General features: G+C 45.9%; 1 protein-coding gene across 4 annotated transcripts in view; it reads left to right on the forward strand.

Annotated features, from left to right (window-relative positions):
- The window catches only part of AKT1S1 (AKT1 substrate 1), a 17,192-nt gene extending 2,257 nt beyond the window's left edge, over positions 1–14,935 (forward strand). For 2 of the 4 annotated variants that reach the window (XM_084805388.1, XM_084805389.1), the window contains exons 2-5: positions 8–486; positions 9,279–9,356; positions 12,310–12,458; positions 13,795–14,837. In XM_084805388.1, the coding sequence (XP_084661514.1) occupies positions 9–486; positions 9,279–9,356; positions 12,310–12,458; positions 13,795–13,938 (849 nt within the window). In that variant the 5' untranslated portion in view covers position 8 and the 3' untranslated portion in view covers positions 13,939–14,837. Of the gene's footprint in view, positions 1–7; positions 487–9,278; positions 9,357–12,309; positions 12,459–13,794 lie in introns of all 4 variants that reach the window. The other 2 variants (XM_084805391.1, XM_084805392.1) reach the window with 2 other exon arrangements.
- Position 14,936: the final 1 nt, after the last annotated feature.

Raw genomic sequence — 14,936 nt, forward strand, 5'->3', positions numbered from 1 at the left:
TCTGCAGGATGACTGACATGGCAGATAACCACAAGGAGAGTTGGGCAGCATTGACTGCTGCAGCAGAACAGTACCGGCGCCAGACAGGCAACGAGATTGTACTGCTCACCGCATTCAGGGCCCCGCTTCCTGGCAGCTTCAGCTATGCACAGCACGGAAGTGGTGCTCTGGCTGATGCCGTTCAACGCTACCTCGAAGATATTGCAGTGGTTCACAAGACCACTGCCTTCACCTATGCCGCCCACCCTCCTGCAGCCTCTCGCCCATCTCCCACCCATGGATCCTACTCCCGGAGCTATCCCCCTACCTGTGCCCCAGATGACCCTGCCCCCCACAGGACACCTACCGCCCAGGGGCCTTTGCCACAGGCTTCTGGAGGCCAGGAACCTGAGCTTGAACCTGAAGATGAAGATGATGAAGGAGATAGGAATACACTGACTGAATTGGAGCAGCCAGGTGGGAGAGAGCATCCCAGTGACACCACCGGTAAGTCTATGTGTAGTCAATGGTTTGTTTATTTGTTACAATATTTATATTCCACCTTTCCCTAAGATGCTCAAACTGGCTTGCAATAATATAATGTTAAAACTATATAATAAATACAGACAGAGAAAGATAGCAACTTCAAAGAAAAAGAAAAGTCACAGCAGTCAAAAATGAATTCCTTGGGCCATTATATAAATCTTCATTCCAAAGGCTTTCCTGAAAAGCCAGGTTTGGACAGCACATTGAAAGTCCAGAAGTGAGGTAGACCACCAGACATAGATATGTGGTCTCTTTGGTGTTCTATAATCTACGTGCTGCAGTGCCTGGATGTGGTAAGGTCCACCGATCATTAAATGAGTAGTGTGAAGAGGAAACTGGGCTGCATATGAATTAGAGGGAATGGATCCCTTTAGAAACAGGTTTTCTGCTACTAATGTGTTAGGCAGGCCCCTTTCTGTAGCTAAGGTTCTGGCAGAACTTGCAATGACTGAAGTAGGAAGGCTGAAATGTCAGGTGCTGGGACTTGAGGGAAACAGTGGGTCACCTAGCAAGTTTGGGGCTGAGATGAGCACATAGTGGTTATGCTCTTAGCTGCAATGCTATATAAGCTCTTATCTACTACATTTAAGGAGCAATCCTATGTATATTGTAGGACTTTTTACTGTTTAAACATGCATAGGCTTGTGCCGTTAGATATTGTAAAGTTTTTTTAGGGGGGTGTAAAAACTCTGCCTTTCAGGCTAGTTCCCCAACTCTGTCATCTTTGTTTTCCCCCCCAAACATCTTTCCTTGCAAATGAGCAGAAATATTAAAAATTTTAATATATTTTCACTCTACCTTTCTGCCCAGCAAGGAACCCTCAAGGCAGTTAACATAAGAGAACAATAAAAACCAACTAAAATCTAAAGCAATAAAACAGCAGTAGAATAACAAGTGAAATTTCAGCATGGGTAAAACCAGGAGAGGTAAATTCAATTTCTGTCAAGTCCAGAAGCCCTCCAAAAAGCAAAGTCAATAAAAACACCCAAAATGCAGTGGAGAGGGGACCAAACAAACCTTCCCATGAAGATTGTTCCAGGGTCTGGGTTCCATCACTGAAAATGCCCTATTCCATGTGCTTGCTGCTGCACCTCAGATGGCAAGGGAAATACAGAGCATGGTCTGAGATGATGGCCCGAGTGAATGGATAGGTTCATATAGGAATATGACGTTCCAAATCCTTAAAAAGGGGGTGGGGGGAAGCACCACTATGTGTGTTAAATATTTATTTATTTATTTATAGCATTTATTTACCTCTCCACATCTAAACAGATTCCAGAGCGGTGAACAATAAAAGGTAAAATGATGCAACAATAGAAGAAATAAAATTGTTCTTTTAAAAAACAAATAAAAATGATGGCTGGTCAGTCAAGGAAGGCTTCCTGGAATAAAGTTTTCAGTAGATGCCGGAATCAACACAGTGTTGGCACCCACCTGAGCTCCAGTGGCAGGGTGTTCCATAGAAAGGGGGCCACCACACTGAAGACTGTTGTCCGAGTGGGCTCCGTTCAGGCCAAAGGTCCGTGTGGAACCACACTTAGCAAATAAGTAAACTTACCTAATAGCCCTAATTCTGCATGTGTCTAATAAGAATAATACTTAGCATTTATATAATGTGTGGAATCCTTACAACAGCCCTGTAAGATTGACTGGTATCATCCCCCGTCTTATAGATGGGCCGAGGTCACCTGGGGAGAGAGTGGCTGTGGCAGGAGGCATGTATGTTGCCTTGGTGGCTCGTACCCTTGGCTGCTGCGCTCGGCCAGCTCTGTGCCGGCCCCATGCATGCATCTTGCCTTCTGTGCCTTTGGCCTCCCCTGCTGCTGTCCACACATTTCCCCTTGCATGTCCCTTTGTTTAGTGAATACGATACTCTCCAGGGAGGCCTAACCAGTGCTGGGAAAAGCAGAGGTATTTTCAGCCACCAGGGTTAGGGAATCCAAGTTCATAGTGGGTGAGGTTGTGGTCCTCTGTGGTTAAGAAGGCCGGGAGTTACAGTCCAGAACATCTGGAGGGCAGCAGGCTGGAGGAAGGTTGTGCTAGTCTGTGACTGATGAAGCCCATTGGGCTCGAATACCCCGGGTTCTATTTTGCAGCCCAAAGTCCATCTTGAAGTGCATTAACGGCTGGCATCCAGAGGCTGCTACTAGGGCTCAAGCTCCTTCAGTGGGCCTGTTTGATCTCAGGTCAGCCTTCCCCACCCTGGTGCCTTCCAGATGGCCCTACTGCCTGGGGATGATGGGAGGTGAGGTCCCAACACATGTGGAATTCACCAGGTTGGGTAAGGCTGGCCTTGGAGCACGTCTGCCTCCCCTCTCCAGTGGAAACTGTCAAAGTTGTCTCGGCTCAAGAGACAAAGTTGTCTCGGCTCAGCAGGCACTCCCTAAGCATGGTAATTTCTCCCTCCTGAGATTCAGAGCTTTCTCAGTCTGATCTGCAACACCTAGACTTGTCTGGATCAAATGGCACAGTTAAAAATTATTGTTGTTAATCTATAAAGCACCATTGATGTGCATGCTGTTTTCGAGTATGGAACTGTAAACAATACTGTGCTCCCTGCATATACTGTGGTAAATAACTATATCCACATTCCTATACGCAACACTGTGTTGTGGTTGTACCTTGGCTCCTGCAGATTTAGAGTGTCTTTCTGTACTGCAAAGGAGCTGAACGGTCTGCCTTGCTCTTGGTCAGGGCACCTATCTTGTCAGGAGCACAGATAATAAAGTGATCCTGAGCCGGAATTGCTGTGTGGCTCTCTGCCTTCATTTGTCTGGGAAATAGCCCCCTTCCTCATTGAGCTTTTTTCCTGACGTGCAGTGGTTGGCTCCCAAGCCCTATAAGGTGATTCCCTAAACCAGCCTTCCCAAACCTGCAACTGTGTTGGACTACAGCTCCCATTATCCCCAGCCAGCATGCCCTTTGGGCTGGTGGTGGTTATAGGAGTTGTAGTCCAATAAATCGAACAGCTGCGACCACAATTCCCTCTCGGCGCAGCCCCCTCCTTGCCAAAGGAACAGCCTGAATCTGTCTGATGTAGTTCCATCTCTGAAAAGAAGCTATTCAAGGCCTATGTATAATGCCTTATTTATTTAGTTCAGTTCAGTTCTATACCTCCCAATAGCCGAAATGCTCTGAGCAGTTCACAAAAAAAACCACAAAGTGCAGCATAAAACAATATAAAATATTAAAATTTAAAACCACAGTATAACAGTACAACCAGAGCTAAAAGACTAGGAAGCTAAAATACTGGAAGAATAAAAAGGTCTTCACCTAGCATGGGAAATAGTACAATGTAGGCACCGGGCGAACCTCTCTAGGAAGCTCATTCCACAGCGAAGGTGCCAGAGCAGAAAAGGCCCTCTTCCTGGTAGCCACCCACCTCACTTCCTTTGGCCGGGGCTCCTGGAGAAGGACCAACCAATTTTCAAAAAGGGATCCAGGTGGGATCTGGGAAATTACAGGCCCGTTAGCTTAAGGCCTCTTCCAGGTAAATTGGTTGAAGGCTTTATTAAAGGTAAAATTAGTAAGCATATAGAAGGACAAACCCTGCTAAAAAAGAATCAACATGGCTTCTGCAGAGGTAACTCCTGTCTCACTAACCTTTTAGAGTTCTTTGAATGTCAATAAACATGTGGACAGGGGTGATCCTGTGACATTGTTTACTTGGACCTCCGGAAGGCTTTTGACAAAGTCCCTCACCAAAGACTAAGAGCAAACCTAGCAGTCATGGAATAAGAGGACAGGTCCTCTTATGGATCAGTAACTGGTTAAAGAACAGAAAGCAGAGAGTAGGAATTTTATTTATTTATTATTAAATTTATTAATCGCCCATCTGGCTGGTCACCCAGCCACTCTGGGCGATGTACAGCATATAATGAAACATTTTAAAACAATAAAATTCTACAATAAAAACCTTTTCTAAAATACCCTAACCCACCCCAAATGCCTGCCTGAACAGCCGTGTTTTTAATGCACGGTGGAAGCTCATTAAAGAGGGGGCATGGTGGAGTTCCCTACGGAGGGAGTTCCACAGAGTGGGGGCCACCACAGAAAAGGCCCTCTCCCTCGTCCCCACCAGTCTAGCTGTCCTGGCTGATGGGACAGAGAGAAGGCCATCCGAGGCTGAATTTGTTGAGCGGCCTCTCTGGTGTTGCTGGAGGCGCTCCTTGAGATAGGTTGGGCCGGAACCGTATAGGGTTTTAAAGGTCAAAATCAACACCTTGAATTTGGCCCGGAAAACAACTGGTAACCAGTGCAACTCCTTCAGCACTGGAGTGATGTGATCTCGCCGGCGGCTGCCTTTAATCAGGCGAGCCGCCGCATTCTGTACCAGCTGCAGCTTCCGAACCGTCTTCAAGGGTAACCCCACATAGAGCGCATTGTTGTTGTTGTTGTTCAGTCGTTCAGTCGTGTCCGACTCTTCGTGACCCCATGGACCATAGCACGCCAGGCCTTCCTGTCCTTACAGTAGTCTAAACGAGAGGAGACCAGGGCATGTACTACCGATGGGAGCAGATGGTCAGGAAGGAAGGGGCGCAGCCGCCGTATCAGATGGAGTTGGTACAGTGCTGTCTGGCTCACAGCTGACACCTGAGCCTCCATGGACAGCTGGGAGTCCAAAATGACCCCCAGGTTGCGGACCTGGTCTTTCAAGGAATAAATAGTTAATTCTCCCAATGGAGAGAAGTAAATAGTGGGGTCCCACAGGGATCTGTATTGGGACCAATGCTTTTCAGCTTGTTCATAAATGATCTGGAATTAGGAGTGAGCAGTGAAGTGGCCAAGTTTGCAGATGACACCAAATTGTTTAGGGTGGTTAAAACAAAAAAGGGATTGTGAAGAGCTCCAAAAGGATTTCTCTAAACTGGGAGAATGGGCATCTAAATGGCAAATGTGGTTCAATGTAAGCAAGTGTAAAGTGATGCCCACTGGGGCAAAAAAATCCCAACATCAGGTATAACCTAATGGGATCTGAGCTAGCGGTGACCGACCAGGAAAGAGATCTTGGGGTTGTGGTGGACAGCTCAATGAAGATGTCAACCCAGTGTACAGCCGCTGTTAAAAAGGCAAACACCATGTTAGGCATAATTAGAAAAGGGATTGAGAATAAAACTGCCAGCATCATACTGCCCCTATGCAAATCAATGGTGCAATCACACTTGGAATACCATGTACGGTTCTGGCCACCACACCTCAAAAAAGATGTTGTAGAGCTGGAAAAGGTGCAGAAAAGGGCAACTAAAATGATCAAGGGGCTGGAGCATCTCCCCTATGAGAAAAGGTTACGAAGGCTGGGATTGTTTAGCTTGGAAAAAGGAGGGTAAGGGGGAAACATGACAGAGGTCTACAAAATTCTGCATGGTGTGGAGAATGTGGATAGGGAGACATTTTTCTCCCTTTCTCAAAATACTAGAATCCAGGGTCATCCTTTGAAGCTGATTGGTGGGAGATTCAGGACAGATAAAAGGAAGTACTTCTTCACACAGTGCATAAACTATGGAATTTGCTACCACAAGAAGTAGTGATGGCCACCAGTTTGGATGGCTTTAAAAGGGGGTTGGACAAATTCCTGGAGGAAAAGGCTATCAACATTTACTAGTTTTGAGGGCTATGTGCTACCTCCGGTACCAGAGACGGTGAGCCTATGTACACCAGTTGCTGGGGAACATGGGCAGGAGGGTGCTGCTGTGCTCATGCCCTGCTTGTGGGTTCCTGGTTGACAGCTGGTTGGCCAGTGTGTGAACAGAATGCTGGACTAGATGGACTCTTGGTCTGATCCAGCAGGGCTCTTCTTATGTTCTTATGACCCCTGAAGATGATCTTAGGGTCCGGGCAGGTGCACATGGAAGAAGGCAATTCTTCCGATAACCTGGCCCCAAGCCATTTAGGGCTTTGAATGTTAATACCAGCACTTTGAATCAGGCTTGGAAATGGACTGGCAGCCAGTGCAGCTGGAGAAGTACTGGCGTAATGTGATCTTGTTGGCCAGTCCCTATTAACAATCTTTCTGCCCTATTTTGGACTAGCTGAAGTTTCTGGACTGTTTTCAAAGGCAGCCCCACATATAACACATGTAGTAATCCAGACAAGAGGTTATCAGAGCATGGATAACTGTAGCTATCTCTGTCCAGATAAGGGTGTAGTTGGTATATCAGCCTAAGCTGATATACCAACTACGTATATTCATTTGGGTTGTGATAATCTAATACTGATCTTCATTTATGGGGCATTATCAGGCCCACTAAGCCATTATGTCTGGCCCTCTGAGCAGCTGCTTCTCTTCTCCTACTTTCCCCACCCCTCCAACCATCCCCTGTGTTTTCCTGCTGCTCCTGCAGGTTGACTTATTTAATTTACTATATTTATTTACATGTCACTTTTCTTCCTGTGTGCTGCATGCAGTTCTCAGCTTCCAGTAACAAGTGAGACCTGCAACAAAATGTTGCAGCATGGAGTTCTCCACTTCAGAGTGCCTGCCAGCCATGCCCTCTTCCAGAACACGCCATTCTATTCCTCCTCCTTGCTGGTTTTCTCCCTTCAACCCCCCCCCTGCCCTAATCATTCTATGGCCACTGAGCGTGCTCACTTCTCATTGGGGGAGAAACCCTGCAGGATTTTTCCTAAACTATTTTGTGCTTTTGCAAACCCTAGAGGTTTGCCCACATATGTCAGTACCTCCCTCTTGTTGCATGGATGGTGATGTTTTGGTTGCAAAAGGACTCAGTTCCCAAGTGTGCTATTGTTATATATAAACAAATATATATAATTAAATAGTAAGCCATCAAATATATATAATTAAGTAGTAAGCCATCATACATACATACATACATATATGATGGCTTACTATTTAATTGCATGACACAAAAGGGACAGAGAGGGGAGAGGAAAATTAAATTCTGGTACCAATTCTTATGGTGCTGCTGTATGACCAGGTGGAATGGCCACTGAGGAGGATGGTTCTGGGAGGGACGTTTGTCCCAGCCAGGCTGTTAGGGGTGTGTGTATGTGTGGCTGCTAGTCTGATGGCTATATAATACCTCCAGTATCGGAGGCAGTATGCCTATGTACACCAGTTGCTGGGGAACATGGGTGGGAGGGCGCTGTTGCACTCATGTCCTGCTTGTGGGATTCCTGGGGGCAGCTAGTTGGCCACTGTAAACAGAATGCTGGATTAGATGGACCTTAGTCTGATCCGGCATGGCTTATCTTATGTTTTTCTGTATATCTCGCCTCTCCCTTGGATGCAGCCGAATGGAACTGCTAGCTGCTTAAGGAGAGAACAGACCAGTCCCAGCTGCTGTGTTTCCATAAGATACTGCCTTTGCCATTCTCACCAGAGTGATAGGAGGCATTCTTTATCAGAAATGACACTTGGGATAACTCCTCTCCAAATCAGATCTGTATTGGTCCCCTATTTAAAAATAGGGATTTGACCCTTTAAATTAGGGGTCTGCAGCTGGAGACCTCAGGGCCAAATGTGCCCCCTAAAGAGTTGCAATCTGGCCCTCAGCCGTCAGCCTAGAACCAAATGTGTCATGAAGTAAACCTGTTATGAAGAACTTGTTGGCAGATCACTTTAGAGGTGAGGGTTTGATTTGTTGACCTGCCCACCTCTCACTCGGTTCCCAAAATAGTTAATGACAAGGAGCATAATGCAGAGTAGGGGAGGAGGACATACCTCACACCAGACTTTATAGTGGAAGGGTACAGTTTCCATGTAGAGTTGCTTCTGTGCACTGCAAGAAAATCTAGCAAAACCAGCTATCAAGTTTCTGTCTTTGTATCAACTCCTGTTTAGCTTATATATTGATTGGGAGATCATGAGGAGCATAGCATTTTCAGGAGCTGAACACAGACACTTTGTCCTTAACTCTAATCTCCACCTCCCAGTGTTGAGAAATCTTCTTCCTCCTGCAAGCTCTTAAATCTGTAATGTTTAAATAGTTTGTTTCATTATCTGGGTGGAATCTCAAAGGGAGATATGACATGGACAGGCAAGGACAAATCACCACAGAAGATGAGTTGGGGGGGTGATTTGTACACAGGCCCCAGCATAGTGTGAGAGATGGTTTTATAAACAATTGCTCCCACTCAAAATGTAGCTGCATCTAAATGTTGGTTGAGGAATCTTAATATAAGCAGCTGTTGCTGCTCCGGAGGCAACAGTGACTTCCAGAGGGAACAGTGGCCAAGACATGGTTTCTTTACCCATGGTTTGTTGTCCTACCCAGGGTTTGTCTGGCAGACGATTGAACAAACTGTGGTTTGTTTTCTCAATCCCAGCTTGTTTGTTTCTCCTCTTCTTCCTTTGCCTGCTCCTTCCTTGTATCCCAAATGCCTTTGCAGCACAGTACTATTGGCATGCAGAGCAGCTGGGTGTTTTGACCACTCTTGCCCACTACGTCTGTAGCCTGGTGAAACAACCCACAATTCGGTTTTGTAAATAGTGACAGCCCATGGTTTAAGTGACCCAGAGTTTATAACCCAACAACAAACCATGGATTATCTTTCTGGGTTGTTTGTGGGTAACAAAACATGATTTGTTGCACATCACAGCAGCCCAGAATTCAACAAGCCACTGATTAAAGAAGCCATGGGTTAGCATTATGTGCCAACCAGGCCTGTGTGATTCCTGAACCAGCAGTCCGGAGATGATTGCACCTGGGCTCTGGATAAGGGATCCCTGCATGGATGAGAATGGTAATTTGATTGTTTTAAACAAACAAACAAACAAACAAATCCACTTCCAGGTCTGTTTGTGATGGATGAGGATTCCCCAAGCCAGGACTATGAACCCTTCTTCGACTCTGATCTAGAGAGCACCGACGGTGAGTGGCACAAGTGGAGCCCCCCCCCCACACACACACACTGGGTTTCCTCCACTTCTTTCCCACGAAGTAGGTATTGTGCCTGCTAAGCATGCCTTTGCAGAAGAAGCCAAAATGCTGGTTATTACACTAAGCCTGGACCATTCTGGATTTATAGGTATCTTTGGAAGGATCTTCTCTCATACGATCCTCTCCATTTCTGGGGATCTTCTTGGCAGGCCTCTTGGGTAATCAGGGGTCAGAATCACAGTAGAGTAGAGGCAGGCAACCTGGTCTCCAGATCCTTTGCACTACAGCTCCAACAATCCCTAACCAGTGAACATGCTGGCTAGAGTCCATGGGAGTTGTAGCCCAAGAAATCTAAAGAGCACCCAGATGCCTCCCCTGGGTTAGAATGTAACAGAGAAACCTGCATTTGAATCCCTGCTCAGTGGGTAACTTTGGGCCAGTCACTGGTTCTTAGCCTAACCTACCTCACAGGGTTGTTGTGAGGATAAAGCGGAGAGGAGGAGGATCATGCCACCTTTGTTTCCTTGCAAGTGGAAAAAAGGCAGGATATAAATGTAATAAATAATAACCCCCACATTTGTGCCCCTGAGATCATTGGAGGAAGGATAGAAACAAGAGTGTGTGGAACAGGGCCTTCTCTGGTGGCAGTGCTTGAGTATACAACTGGCTCTCCTGCTTTTATGGTCCTAGGAACATTTTTTGTATTCTGCCAGGATCTTGAAGAGGGATGGCACCCTAAAATGACATGAGAATTGCCTCGCCCAGTTTGAGCAAAGTCCAGTGTTCTGCCTCCAGAAATGACAAACCAGCTGTCTCTGGAAAATACTTGCAAGCAGGGTTTAACAGGGACACTGGCCCCTGTTGTTTGGGCCCAAACATCATACCCCAGAAAGTGGAAGTTCTACTGAGCTAACGTGGTGATTGCCCTTTCATGGAACGACACCCTCCAGATTTAAGTGCATGTGCCTCTGTAAATCAGCCTTCCAGATGTGTTGGATTGGAATTCCTGGCATGCTGGCCAGGGATGATGGGAGTTGCAAGCCAACATATCTGGAGTGCACCGGTTGCAGATGGCTGATTTATACCAACACTCCATTGAGTCTTTTTCCCCCATTTCTTTCCCACAGTGTGCTGTATATTGTTAACTTGTACACAAGTATTCTGTGCCATATACATTTTTAATCATCCAATGACTTATTTGGGTCAGTGTTTACTCACTAATATTCGAGCAGTAACTAACACAATCCCTATTGCTTTTCTAAATTTTATCCATCAATCCATCCAGTCTAACCAATAACTAGCAATGTATTTCCCATAATGTCTTCTATGAGCCTAAGGGCACAATCCTATGCATGTTTAGGCAGAGAAAAGGCCTGCAACTCCCAACATTCCCCAGCCTGCCAGGCTGGCTGAGGAATGCTGGGAATTGTAGGCCTTTTCTCTGTCTAAACATGCATAGGATTGCGCCCTAAATATGCGAATCTAGAATTTCTGTATTCTATGCTCACACCATAAGTATTAAAACTCTGCTCTACCTTGTCTGTATCTCCAACAATATTAATTGGGTAATTGATATATTTTCCATTTGTATGAGGCAGGATCCAGATATAGTCATGGTCAATCAATGGTAGCTCCATTTGCAAAAGGAATATAGCAGGAAATCAATGGGACTTCAGTCATGATTACCTTAAGTCTCATTTATTTCAATGAGTCTACTCTAAGCATGACTAGGTGGAGCCAACCCATGGAGCACAATACCATAAATACAGTATTTTACGAAAAAATGCTCCTATACCTACATCCATTGAGTGATTTGGACTTTTACAACACATTGTATTCCATTGCTGGCTAGAAAATACTAATTCTAAAAAAATTTTCCCATCTATTTTTCATTCCACTCTCCACATCTTGTACATCTGATGAAATATGTTTGATAATTATCCCTCTGGTGAACTATGGTTAGTCAACATATTTCCAAATTTTGCAGAGTATGTGTGCATGTATCGTTGTATCTTGACATTGCAAATAGCCCTGAAGGGTGGAACCTTGAATATCTTGATCAGTCAGAATGGAAATCTGATTGATCGACCAAAACGTCTTTAAAAGGGTGACAGCCCTACAGCCTTTGCAAGGGAGAGGCTGCATTTCAGTTGTCTTTTACCAGATCTGCTATATTCTTTTGCAATTCGGGCTGCTAAAACTACATGTACACTCTTCTTAGTCTGGACACAGGGGTGAATGGAAGTTTAAATTGTGAACCACCTAGTAGCTGCTGGATAGTGGGGGGGGGGGGTGAGCAGGCAGAGACTAGATAGACCTTGGACTGATCCAGCAAGGTACTTCATCTCTTTTTAAATAAGAGTGCATACTCTAGATTGCTAAACACAGATTAGTTTATACTTTCAAATTTAAGAGACTGAGTATACACCAGGGGTACAGAGCTTCAGGTCCTGGGGCCAAATGTGGCCTTCCTAGGGTCTGAGTTTGGCAGTTTGGCAGCCCAGATGGCACTATACCCTTCACTGGCGACTTGGTGGTTTCCTGGCATTTGCAGTTTTCCCTCCATTCTGAAAGGTTGAAATACCTCTCCTAAAGGCTTTAGTTACTGGCAGTAACAGCTTTAAGCTAAACTATGCTCGTATTTTGGCCCTGCCCTCTTTTGCCTTTGGCACAGCCCACCACTGGAATGCAGCCCCTGAGAGCTTCTTTGAATTTGGCCCTCAGGCAGAAAGTGCTTCTGCACCCCTGGTATGCACACTTGTTTGACCAAATTCACAACACGCTGGTGCGTTACGGGGATTCTAATAAAGGAAGTCTAGTTCATGCAAGACTAAAGCCAGACCATCCCTGCTATAGATCAGGATGATGATGCTTTCTGTTGATTTTTTTACATCCTGCCACCCCTCTAATCCATTCTCTCCACCCCCCCCATGGTTTTCCCCAGATGGAAGCCTGAGCGAGGAAGCTCCTGGACAAACAGCCCCTCCACCCCTCAGCCATCAGTATGCCAAATCCCTGCCTGTCTCAGTGCCCATCTGGGGCTTTAAGGAGCAACGGCAAGAGATGCGATCCTCTGATGAAGAGAACAGCAAGGTGGGTTAGGGGCTGTGGGTGTATGTTGGAAGGACAACCCCCATTCGGGGAGGTGGGATCCTCTCCAGATCTCTTCACCTTCCCACTTGGTCAGGTGTCATTGTAGCCTTGCAAACTTAGCAGCACAATTGTAGCCTTGCAAACTTAGCAGCACAAATCCTGCAGGGAAACGGGTAGGGCTGTGTGTATTCTGAGACTGCACCCTGCAAGTGGATAAATAAATGGTTTTTTTTATGGCATTCAGCATTTGAAGAATCTTTGCTCAGTTTAGAACAGGAGTGAGTGTTTTGTCCTACGACTCCCATGATCCCTTACCATTGGCTATGCTGGCTAGGGATGATGGGAGTTGTAGGCTAAAAAAAAAAAGTCCGGAGGGCTACAAGTTGCCCACTGCTGGCTTAGAATGATGGAATCTGTGAAACTCAGAATGGGTTAGATAAGCCTTCTCCGTGTTGGTGCCTTCCAGATGCATTCAATGCAATGGCCATGCTGGCTGGGTTTTATGGGAGATGTAGTATCAATACATCTGGAGGGCCCCAAGCTGCGGAAAGCTGGGTTAAACTGATTTAGCTTTTAAGTACTTCAGCTGGAGGGTGTTTAGGAAGATAGAACATAATTTGAAGTAAGGCTTTGCTTAATTTCTGTTGTTTATGGTCCTTATTATTCATTATGTATTATTTCTATCCAATTCTTTCGTTGCATTATTTCTTTTATCCACTCTCCTTGTATTGAGTTTTTACTTAGTTTTTGTATTGGTTCCAATTGCCTTATTTCTGATTGACACACAATACTGGGCTGGTTCACACGTCACAATAAGCCACCCTAAAAATAAGCTTCAGTGGGTTGGCTGTTCACTCACTAACCCACATTACTTCCAACAGACGATGAGATGCTCTGTGGCTTGCCGTGACTTATTCTCCCTTAGTCCTCCCACCCGCTCCTGGCACATATCCCATAGGCCTTTGCAGCACAGCCTCAGCAGCCTGCTCCACTAATGAGTGCAAATGTGCCCATTAGCGGAGCAGGGGTTTTTTGTAGAAGTTTTTTGCCTTTGGGGGGGATTTGTGCAAATTTAACTTCATTTTTTATTTTTTTTAACTTTTGGGAGATTAGTGCAAACCTGCTAAAGCACAGTACCTAGGGATTATGTCTAGGACCAGGGGAAGGTGAAAAGTGAAGCTTGGTAGGCATTGAGTAGACGTGTGTGTGTTCGTGGGGTGGGGGGCCGCTCGCAACCAGCAAGAACCAGAAAGAGGGAAATGGGTGGGACATCGGGTGCAGGTCGGCGGGAAGATGGAAGATTTCGGCACCTCCTCACTTTTGTTCCTCTTTGCAGCATTCATCCCCTGACCTCGAGAAGATCGCCGCCAGCATGCGTGCTCTAGTGCTGCGGGTGTCGGATGGCACAGAGATGTTTGGGGACCTGCCTCGGCCACGCCTCAACACAAGTGACTTCCAGAAATTGCAGCGGAAATACTAATGGATGGCATTCCCTGTCCCTCCCCAGTTGGTGCCCTTCTCTCCCTCCCCCCCACTCCTAAATCAGTGGTCAGGGTTGGAAGCTCCCCTCAAGCCATAAAGTTCAAATCTCCTCTCTTCCCCCAGCCTAAGCTCCCATAAGCTTTAATTTAAAAATGGCAACCTCAGTGTCACACTACAGTTGGGCTGGAGGGTCTGTTTACCTCCTTTTCTCTCCACTCCAGAAATCGTGCCCCACATTCCTCTATCTTGGGTAATGAGGAGGTACAGCAGCCCTTCTGAGTGGGGTTCCTGATACACACATGGGGGGGGGCAAAACACTACAGAGGTGTATTGACAAATATACACCACCACGTCTGCCTCATTTACCCCAGCCCTGGCTGCTGTGGGTTCTCGTGATCAGATTTTTTTCTATCCTCTCCCCCCTTCCAAATAAGTGTCTTAAAAGATCCTTTGCACATAAGCTGGGTTTGTCTACACTTTAGTTTGCGGTAAGTGTCCCTTTGTGGAACAGTGGGGAAGATATCTTGTCATCTTACTCTTCTCTCCTCCCCACCTCCCTTTCCCCATGAATAAGTCTCTCCCAATTTCCAAGAGTGGCATTTCAGGGTCTGTTTTTTTCTATTGGGGGAGGGTGGTGCAAACATGGGGCTGCCCTCAGGCAGATGGGATGTAAAAGGGGCTCTAGGAGTCATGTACAACCCTCTGTTTGTCCTCCTTTCCCCCTACCCTGCCACCCCAGCATACTTTTGTATCAGATTTTCAAGGGCCTTTTCTGGTCCTGACCCTCTATTTTTGTCCAAAGATGATGGTAAATCGGAAGGGAGAGGATGTATTTTTTTCTCCTCCCTGCCAACCTACAAGCCAATAATAATAAAAAAAATCTGTCTTTTACCAATCCTTTTGATGTACTGTCTGACAGGTACTGGTTTAGACAAAAAAAGAGGTTCCCCTTTAAAGAGAAATGAGCCCTAACTAAAATACGAATACACAACAGGT

This window comes from Heloderma suspectum, chromosome 6 (assembly GCF_057233095.1).
Source record: "Heloderma suspectum isolate Gila_16-S chromosome 6, 16-S_ref, whole genome shotgun sequence".
NCBI classification, from domain to species: domain Eukaryota; kingdom Metazoa; phylum Chordata; class Lepidosauria; order Squamata; family Helodermatidae; genus Heloderma; species Heloderma suspectum.